Below are 11,065 nucleotides of genomic sequence, written 5' to 3' on the forward strand. Positions count from 1 at the left end.
GACTGTAACAAGTCATAACTATTTCAACCAGAGGTGTGACGTCACTGTTTAGAGCAGGATTTGGCCCTGGTTGGCAAGAGAAAGTAATCTTTTTCTACTGTCTATTGTGTTAAATTGAGGAGAAGCCATCCTTCCTGAAAAACGCTATTCTTATATCCAAAGAAGCAGACGGCCTCATACTTCGTGACGGGGGGAGTTCTTACCTTAGACAAACTATTTATATTTCTTTACTTATATAGCTCTATGTTTCATTGATAAGTAATATTTTTAGAAGCTATACTTTTAATTATCTTACAACTTCTTTGTTTTATATAGATGATCCTGATCCATATATAGATGGTGTTAGAATAAACAGTCCACATTATTTATGTAAAATTATTGTACCTCAGGGAGGGACTGCTCGATATACTCTTGTTATTTCACAATATGAAAAAAGTACTACCATATACTACACATTAAGAGCTTATTCAACTTGTCCATTTACTCTATCAAAAATAGATACAACATTCAAGTATAAACATGAGGTATGAATTAAATGCATTTTAATTACTCGTAAGTATTGTATATAGATAAGTATATTGATAATCGATAAAAAAATTATATATATTGATAAAAACATATATTATATATATTGACAAAATATTGATAAAAACATTTTCATAGTTAAAACATTAATAAATCGATATAACCAATAATTTTTTTTATGTAATTGAATTTTCAATGTATTTTTCTGCTGTTTATGTAAAAATTTCATTACAATGATGGTAGCTGTGTAATAAATCATATGTTTCTCTAAAGGAATGATTTTTCAGTTATAAAAGGCTATTGATTTATATAATAGACTGGTTGTAGATCTTTACAATGCTAAACTTGAAAGTGAGGCCTTGCATTTTGTAGAATTTTGTGTAGTATAGATTGTTTCATGTATTTTTATTTAGTTTGCTCTATAGATAGATTGATTGATTGTGAACTGTTAAGAGTTCTTGCTCTGTTTTACAACTTTTTTCGATTTGATTTTCATTGTTTATGCTTGGAAAATTAATGTGGTTTATGGTGGTTTCTTGGTGTGAAAATAACTTTTATGTTAGCAATATGAAAACTGGATTCATAACTAAAATTTAGTGTTAAAAATGATTCCTACTAATATTATTATGTGTATAAGCAAAATAACTATTTTAAATAAATCATTTAAAATAGTTATCAAGTTTGCATTAAATTTTATATCATGAAAATTAGTTAGTTTTAAAAAATGAGAAGAGGTTTGTTTGCAATGCTGAGGTTTTCTTAAAAATTTTTTTTTTCTGTAATTTAATTTTCAACTTTAAAAATAAATCATTGATAGCATCATCTTTAGTACACTTTGAACATGAAGTTGTCAATCTCTTTCTGAGCTCGTCAATAAGAGCTCTCTAAATAAGAACCTCACACAAACATTTCAAATACAATTTAAACTACTTATTTGTTTTGTTAATATTTCTTGTTTCGATATTTTTTCATGGTTTCTTATTTGACCTATTCCGCTTTTAAGTGCAAAGGTTTTTCCGAATGCTGGGAGAGGTTTTGATGGTCTCTCCTAAAGGTGTTTTTCAACACAAAGTCTTTGGAAAAAATTCCTAAATTCTCCCAAAAGTGGTCGTAAATAGAAGTGGTATATATATATATATATATATATATATATATATATACAGGGTGCGTAGCGTTTGTAAAAAGTACTTAAAGGTGCTTTTTTGGGGATTTCGTTTTTAAAAGCTTTTAAAGGTGCTTTTTTCAGCCGGCGTTTTTAAAAAGTGCTTTTTCTTCCGAATAATTTTTTCCCCCCTTCAGTGATATCCTTAGAGATCCAGATCCTTATGAAATGTTTTTCTTTTTAATTTATTTTAATTTTGTTCTTGTTTATTTTATTTTACTTCAAACACTTTTTTTGACGTAGGGGGTAAGGGTACATTTGTTCTGAGTTCAGGGTCAAGTTGAATTCACTCGCTCGGTGATGTGGGAAAGTACTGATTGTTTCGATTTACGCCCGTTTTTTTTTTTTTTTTTTTAACGCTAAAACTGTTTATAAAAAGTTTTTGTTTTTCAATAATATCATTGATTGAATATGAATTTTTTGAGTGCTTGAAAACTTTTGTAAAGTGCTTGAAAAGTTTTTAAAAAGTGCTTATTTTTGATTCAGAGATTTGGCTACGCACCCTGATATATATATATATATATATATATATATATATATATATATATATATATATATATATATATATATATATATATATATATATATATATATATATATATATGAAACTAATAAAAGTGAGCAAAGGATAATTTCAACTACCTCTGTCATGGATAATTATATGTTTTTTTTTTATTTTTTCTTATGATGTGAAGAATTAGCAGTTCAGATAATGAGATAAAACAGTAAATTAGTCTGATTTAATAAAAAAAATTACCTAAACAAGGAATAAAATTGAGTAGATTATTAATAAAAACATCTATATTTTAAAGCAAAACAATGCTTGTCTGCTGGTGCACTTTTCAAACATTATCAATATTCAGCTTCATTAATATTCAGCTTCATTAATATTCATAGTTTATTCTTATCCCAAATGTTTATTTTTCTTTAACTGCTCTTATATTCTTTTAAATTCTTTTAGTGTGCTTAATGAGGCAGAAAAAATGTTTAGCTATTAGTGTAGTGGCAATAATACATTTTTTTGCTATTACTCTTTTTAACCAGCACAAGAAAAAACTATTTTCTTTCCTTCTTATTTTTTGAAAAAGGAAAACAATTTTATTTAATTTTATTGTTGAAAAAGTCCATAAAATAGTTGCTTCCAATAAATGAAATAAATGAACATCCGGATATTTGATTTTGTACTTTATTTATTTTTCATAATAGTGTACATTCTTTCACAGCAGTTGTCGAAAAGTTAAGTTTAATCATAAGTGGTATTGATGAAATATATATATACTAAATTGTATGTTTAAATTGAAGAGTTATTGGAGTTTATAAATTGACATAATTTAATAAATTTTTTTTTCTCCATATTAGTGAATTTTTTTCATCTAACTTTCTCAGCTTTATAAAAACTTTATTGTTGGAAATAATGAGGAGTGTTAAGGAGGATATTATAATTAATTGGAGTGAGTTCTTGATGAGCCCTGGAAAAATAATTTCATTATGCAACAGCAAATAAGTAAATTTTGTTATTCAGCATAATAAACTATTTTTCTTCACATGTGATTAAAGCAGTTGATATATGTTGTTAATGTCAATGTACAATAGTTAAAAAAATTAAAAATGATTGTATTTGTTTTTGATGTGCTTAAGTAAGAGCGTTTTATCTATTTTTATTTTGTTTTAAAGAAATTATATTCATGCAATGTTTTATTTTTAGATAAAGAATGGTGAGTGGACTAAAGAGCTGAGTGGCGGTTGTCCTAATAATCCATCAACTTATCATAACAATCCTATTTATCAAGTCTCTTTGCAATCGTCTTCTGATGAAAGCACTTTGTTAATCGACTTAAAGGGTCCCAAGTGAGAATAATCTATTTTAGTTTTTGTTTCATCATTATTTATATCAATTATTGTGTGTAAAGTAAATTGACAACAGTATGAACTATATTAATTCAAATTGTAATTTTCTTAATTTTTATTTCATTATTATTATTTTTTTTTTGAATTTTGAATATTACAAATTTTTCTAAATAGGTCTAACTCACATCTACTTGTTTAGAGTTGTTAAAATGAATGAACATTAAACACCAGATTATCCAAGGCACATGGTACCAGAAATGCATTATAGAATTTAAATTGTTAAATACTCAAGAGTGCTTTATTTCGTCTATCTTAAGTGGATAAACATTAAATTATTAGTAAAATGGTTAAAAATAGAAATTTACTATGAACAAAAATTTACAGAAAGCAAAAATCTAAAATAAAATAAAATGACTCTGGCTATATAGCCTTTTTTCAAAAGGCAACAAAAATTCGGAATATTTCATAGGTTTATTAAGTAACAAAAATGACGGTGTTTTAAAGATTTAATTGCTATCTGATGCCATATTGCAACGTGAATTCAGAGCAGCTTTGTGCTGCACTGATTGCTTGTCGACATCTAGATGAAAAAAATCTTTATAATTTTTATAAAATTTAAAAACAGCATATTGTAATTTGCATGATTCTCAAATCACATATTAATCTTCGTAGTTAAAACATTATAAATCAAGTAATTATTAAAGCTCATTTCTAGAGTCATATTGATTTTATTTTAGAATCATGCATTTAATTTGCTTGTGTGTAATTTATAAATTGTATGCAACTTGTGTTACTTTTGATTACGAAGAATCACAAGATAATTTGAATATATTTTGAGAATTAAGTTATAGGCTATTTCTCCACATATATTTTAATAGAAGTAAAGATAGATTTTGATAGATAGATAAAGATAGAAACAAAGTGTATCAGTCAGATGATCAGGGTTTTACTGTCTGTATATTTGTAAATTATTATGAACTTTATACTTTTTTTTTTGCTTGAATGTTATCTAACTTAGTATGTCTGCTTTTTGCAATATTTTGGGAATAATGTTTTGCTGAAATATTCTAAAGATCCGCAGACAGTCTGAATTTTTTTTATCGAGTATTTTTTCTTTGTCTATAATTCTACTTATTCTATATATTAACTAACATTGATTAAGATATTTAAAAGTTTTAATTATAAAAAGAAGAGGGGTGATAGTAATTTCAATAAAAAACTCGGTTTTTTTTTATCTAAAGCTTGCTTTCTATATCATATTTAGTAAAATAAAGGTAAAGCACTTTTTATTCATCAGAGTTATGGCATAATGGATTGAGTAACATAAAGATAAAAGATAAACTTAGTAACAATTACCATAGTTAATAAAATTTGGTATCAGTCTCAATTAGTGAGAACTAGACCTATCATTATTACTATTATTTGATTATTACTATTATTCACAGTTTGCGTCAGATTTATCAATTTTCATTAAAAGTGAAGGGAATAGTCTTTATTGTATAAAAATTGAACATTATTCTGAGTTATAAAATCGAAATGAAAATATTGAGCTTAAAACTTAGGCTTGATGCTAAATAGCTTTAACCAAAAATATTTCTTTTAATGGTTTGAATATGATCCAATCTTATTAGGTGCCCTATTCGTTTAATAATCTGACTTGCTATAAGTTTAGTAATATTTGGTTCCCTATAAAATTTGTGAACTTCCAAGTTAATACTTTTTTCCTATAAAATAATTTTTACATTTTATCCTAAAATATAGGCTTATTAAAATTCTTTCAAATATCGCAAGTCCCATTTGTCTTTCTCAGTCAGTGCCCATATTTCAAAAGTATACACGAGGGTCTGTCTAATCAAAGTTTAGTAAATGAGCAATTTGGTTTTTCAACTGAAAAAAAAATCATATTTCTAATATTTTTCTCTCTGATGTTTGATTCTTTACTTAGCTTTGAATGTTTTTATATTTATTTATCTGTTAATAATTGTAATTATTTACAATAGTTTTAAAAAATTATAATCATTCAATTATTATTTGTGAAGAAATCATTATTAAAACTGAATTATAATAATTGAATTGTAAAAAAATTTTTTCCGCCGATATTGTCTATACTTGATTTTAAAATAATCCTCCTCTGAGTGAAATTGAATTGTAAAATTTATTTACATCTATTTGTTTTTATTTGTAGGCAATACCATGTTGGTTTTGAAGTTGTTACTGTTAGTGTAAATAATACTAATTCTCCTCATTATTTCTCAAGAAAAACTTCTGGAGCTTATAGGTATCAGATTTCTTGTCTGTTTTTCATTTTATTAACTTATTGTTACCACAATCATATGCATGCACTAATTTTATGCTATGTCCTGATGATGCTAATAAATTAATTCATAAATTATTATTCATGGTTTTATAAATATTAAATATGTTAAATAGTTACCTACAAATATATTAATTAATTAACTATTGAAATCCTAATGTGTTTTTTAAAAAAATAGTTTAGTTCCATTTATTTCGTTTTGTTAAAATGTTTTGTGAATTAATACAGTAATAGTAACAGTTTACCAAAAACTATACTTTAAGTTCCATTTTGATTAATTATTTTTAATGTGGCTATGTGTCTATTTCCCATTGGCCTTAGAAATGCCAGAATTGCTACTTTCTTATCGTCTCCCATTGGGCACATGTGTCTATTTGCCACCTCAGAAATGCAAGAATTTCTACTCTCTTATAGTCTCCCAGTGGGCACATGTGTCTATTTCCCATTGGCCTTAGAAACGCCAGAATTGCTACTTTCTTACCATCTTCCAGTGGGCACATGTGTCTATTTCCCATTGGCCTCAGAAATGCCAGAATTGCTACTCTCTTATAGTCTCCCAGTGGGCACATGTGTCTATTTCCCATTGGTCTTAGATATGCCAGAATTGCTACTTTCTTATCGTCTCCCAGTGGGCACCTGTAGAGAGGAGTAGCATCGCCCACATCATGCAACCACAAACCCATTTATAGGGCGGGTTGCAATCACACAGAAGAAAGGACATTGAACACAGCGAGAACATAGAACAGGTCCAGTACAGCAACGACTAGACCAGTGATTGGCTCTATTTTGATTAAATTATTACTCTTATATTTTTAATTGCATGCATATGATCTAAAAGTTTTTTGTTTGTCTTATTAATTTATTTTATGCATTACTGACTCAAATGTGGAAAATCAGCTCTTTCTTTTAACTGGTATCAGTTTATTTTGAAAACTTTGTGTATTGAATATTGTTGATCCAATGTACACTGTTTAAACTATAAATTTCTTATGGTGGCTAAAATATGCTTAGTTATTTATTAGCAGATTGATGTTTATATAATTTTGACAACCAACTATTTTAAAAAAAATATATTAACATGATGATCATGCAGTTTCTGATTTATAAATTTTAAGTGGAATTTTTTTTTTTGAACTGCTCGATATTTTTTTACATACAGAAACATATTTTAAACAAAATTCAAATTGTTATCTACTAAAAATTGAATTGTTTCCATGATTTAAAAGTTTCATGAATTTAAAATTTTAAATATCTTAGATGTCCAATGAAATAAGCCATAATTGGCATATCTTAACTTATTAGGCATAGAATAACAATTCGATGAATATATAATGTTACTATTTAATAATTAAGGAAATTAATGTATAACTAGTTTTAAATTGTAATTATTAGTGAAATTAACTTTTGGTTTAAAATAGCTCCTAGCATTAAATGATTTTCTAACCATCTCCCAAACCCTTATGCAGAATAAAATAATTTTTTCTTGACTATTCAATCACTCTAAAATTTTTTGAAAATTGTTATTCAGCGATAGGCAAAATTTTCCTTGCTATACTAAATACCATGCATATATCTCCTGTTACTTTATTAAAGGAAAATTTCAAATGATCAAAAATTTTAATATTCTGAAACAGTTGACTTTTTAGTCATTTTTGCCATTTATTCAGTTGTTACACGCTACATCACACATTTATTTTTATTTCTAAAGATTTTACACTTAAAAATTGTCATTATTATGTTCAGTTACCTATTAGGCATAACTCTCTAGAATAAATAATTTGTTCTCGAAAGCAGGTAGTTTAATAATTTATTTAGAGCAATTAAAAAGAAATTCACTGCTGAACCAAATATTTTTCATATTTATTGAACTGTTACTTAATGAAATTTAAATTTTAAATTATTAAAGATGTCATTACGAAACAATTTCTTTTTTAAACACATAGATTTTGTATGTTTTGATTTCCGTATTATATTTTTCATACTTTAATTTATGAGATACTTTTGCAATTTAGGCTCAATTTGCTCTTGATTATGCATGTCCCAAATAAAAAATTTGTTGCATAAAGTAGTCTGTAGTATAAAATGACTGAAGTTAAGAACAAGTTACTTTCGATTTTACATTTTAATTTTTGTTCACTAAAATCTTATTTAGGAAAATAGAATCGTTATTATTATTGAATCAAGCTTTAACTAATTTTAAATATTGTGATAAGGAAGCAATTCTTTGTTTAAATAATGTGGGTTTTATATTTTTAATGATAAGATTTATTTATATTTTATTTCTTTAAATGTTTATAAATGTAATTGTATCATATATTAAGGTATTCAAATTTTAAGTAAATTTGTTTATTTTCTAGGTCTGGATTTTCTATTTTAGAAATAAGGAATGTACCTTCTGGAATATATAATATCATTCCAAGCACTTTTTCACCAGGTCAGAGAGGGCCATTTTTCCTCACAGTGCAAGCAACATGTCCTATTAAAGTTTCTCGATTAAAATGAATTTAATATTAAATGTTATTAAATGTAATAAGTTTATAATTATGTTATTTAAAAATAAAACTATTTATGTTTTGCTTATTTGTTGTCGCACAGAGACGTTTACTTTGAACAAACAGATCAGTTCTGTGACACAGAGTTAGTTAACCATGCTCCAACTCAGTGGCGTACGCAGAATTTTTTCAAGGGGGGTGTTCATAATTTTCTGAAACTGCTAAAAGAAATTCGAGTCTGTAATAAAGCACTATTATTTCCCTAATTTAGACAGCTAGACAATTTTGACTTTTTATTTAGACAACATTATTTAGTTTAATTTTGATTTGATTTTTTAAGTTTATGAACGTAATGCAATATCTTCTGTAAAAAGTCCAATGTCATATGGGTGGGAAGTAACACTTTGAGGGCCACTTTCACATTCATCAGATTTTGTTATGCTAGAAACGTTTTCTTCAACGGAAGTATCACATTTCTGTACAACAGAAAAACTTACATTGGTACTAGATGCTGTCACCTCACTAATTTCAGGTCGTGATTTTTTCTCAAAATAATTAAAAGTTGTTAAATTCTTGCGTTTTGACATCCTTAAGATCCAAAAACAGCAAATATATATATATATATATATATATATATATATATATATATATATATATATATATATATATATATATATATATATATATATATATATATATATATATATATATATATATATATATATATATATATATATATAAGAAAGTTAAGAGAAACAATAAGTTTCATTTATTGCGCATAAGCTGCAAGTAAACAGAACTCATTAGATAAGTTTTTTGTTTTATCTTCATTTTGAACTTATATATCTATTTATATATATATATATATATATATATATATATATATATATATATATATATATATATATATATATATATATATATATATATATATATGTATATATATATGTATATATATATATATATATATATATATATATATATATATATATATATATATATATATATATATATATACTCATTGGCACAGAAATATCCGCTATGCTACGATCTCAAAGTTTCATGCTGGAATGAATAACTTCAACGAGGACAGTATCTCCAATGGTATTGTTACTGATTTCTTCACTAGTCGAAATAGTGGCGACGACGGGTTCGGCGATTGAATGAACTTTTTGTTGAGACAAATAAAAACAGATTTAGCGACAAGCTCCGGAAGACAAGCGGCAGAGATAACTCTTAGCTTGACTAACTAACTAACTCCACTGTACTCCGTTCCCCCTTTTATATAATTTTTCACAGCATCTCCAAAATTCTCGAATTGTCTCAAAGAAGACGGAACGTCTAGGATTCCAGAGTCATCGCTTAAAGACCTCAAGAATGATAGCCAATCTCGAAAACTACACTGGCAGGACAGAAAGGAACCAGTCCGAACAGTATCACGTGAATTTGGTTTCAAAAGTACAACCCTATTATAGTAAATGTTTTTTCAGTTTTCTGAGAAATACCGTGAGAAAAAAAAAAGTAGGCATAAGGCAAATAAAATTATATAGTCTTAAAAAATAATAGCTCGCATAATTTCTACTAAAATTTTTATTTTTGCCATTTTGTCTGAGCTCAAGGGGGATGTTTAAACCCCTCCCTTGCGTACGCCACTGCTCCAATTGTTGAAACAGCTGCCGTGTGTAAAAAGCAAACTAAAACAAAAACTTTCTGCGAACACAAAATCTGAAGTAAAAATTTTCTGCAGACATTGATTTACTCTTGTAATTAGTTTAAATACTTTCATTGTCAACTCATTTTGATGAAAATAGTTAGAAAATCATGGATTTTTTTTAAAAATGTTTAATTTTTATGGAATTCTATATTGATTCATATCACAGGGATAAGTGTGCTGAAAACCATAAAAGCTGAATTTTTTTAAATTTTTATTTTTAAATTTTTAATGGCAATGCAATACAAAGCAATAATTAAAACAACGAATTCAGAGTAAAGCAGATGACATAAAAGAAATTGACCGAAGTCATTACCTCATTAAAAGTTCTCTTCCACGCCAATGCAGTGCCGTCTCAGAGTTGCCATGGAGTGATGAGCAACGATGGAAGTGGTCTCTATTCATAGGCTCTGCCAAATTACATAGGGGCAGTTATTTGGATGGTGAAAAGCTGAAAATAGAAATCTAAAAATGTTATGTGCAAAAAGCACTTTTTAAATAATTGAAAAAATACCTGAAATTTGAGCAAGGAAAAAATGTATATAGGAAGAATTTATTCACAAAATGTTAATCAACGTTTTAATAAAAATATCTATGCAAGATTTTATTTATTTGTTTAAATTGTGAGAAATAAATCTCAATGTGATTTTTAAATCTTGCGAATATGAATCTCGATATTTAATTTAATATATCGCTTGAATACGAATCACGTTTTATGATTTTAAAATCGCCTGAATGTGAATCTCAATGTTTGATTCTAAAATCGCATGAATACGAATCAATCTTTATGTTTGATCTTAAAATCGCGTGAATATGAGTCTTGATGTGTTATTTGAAAATCACGTGAAGGTGAATTCCGATGTTTAATTTTTAAGTCACTTGCACAAGAATCATAATAGAGGCTTTTAAATTGTGTGAATACGAAACGCGATATTTGATATAAAATCGTGAAAATACGGAACACGATGGACGATTTAAAATCGCGGAAATAGGAATCGCAATGTGTGATTTTA

The 11,065-nt window shown here is 26.7% G+C and overlaps 1 protein-coding gene across 1 annotated transcript in view; it reads left to right on the forward strand.

The window, feature by feature from the left end:
* The window catches only part of LOC107443024 (calpain-7), a 33,148-nt gene extending 24,719 nt beyond the window's left edge, over positions 1–8,429 (forward strand). Inside the window, exons 15-18 of the mRNA XM_043043804.3 lie at positions 316–524; positions 3,393–3,535; positions 5,721–5,813; positions 8,207–8,429. Of these exons, the coding sequence (XP_042899738.1) occupies positions 316–524; positions 3,393–3,535; positions 5,721–5,813; positions 8,207–8,351 (590 nt within the window). The 3' untranslated portion in view covers positions 8,352–8,429. The remainder of the gene's footprint in view (positions 1–315; positions 525–3,392; positions 3,536–5,720; positions 5,814–8,206) is intronic.
* Positions 8,430–11,065: the final 2,636 nt, after the last annotated feature.

Source organism: Parasteatoda tepidariorum, chromosome 10 (genome assembly GCF_982258835.1).
Source record: "Parasteatoda tepidariorum strain Cologne lab strain chromosome 10, Ptep-v5.0, whole genome shotgun sequence".
NCBI lineage: Eukaryota > Metazoa > Arthropoda > Arachnida > Araneae > Theridiidae > Parasteatoda > Parasteatoda tepidariorum.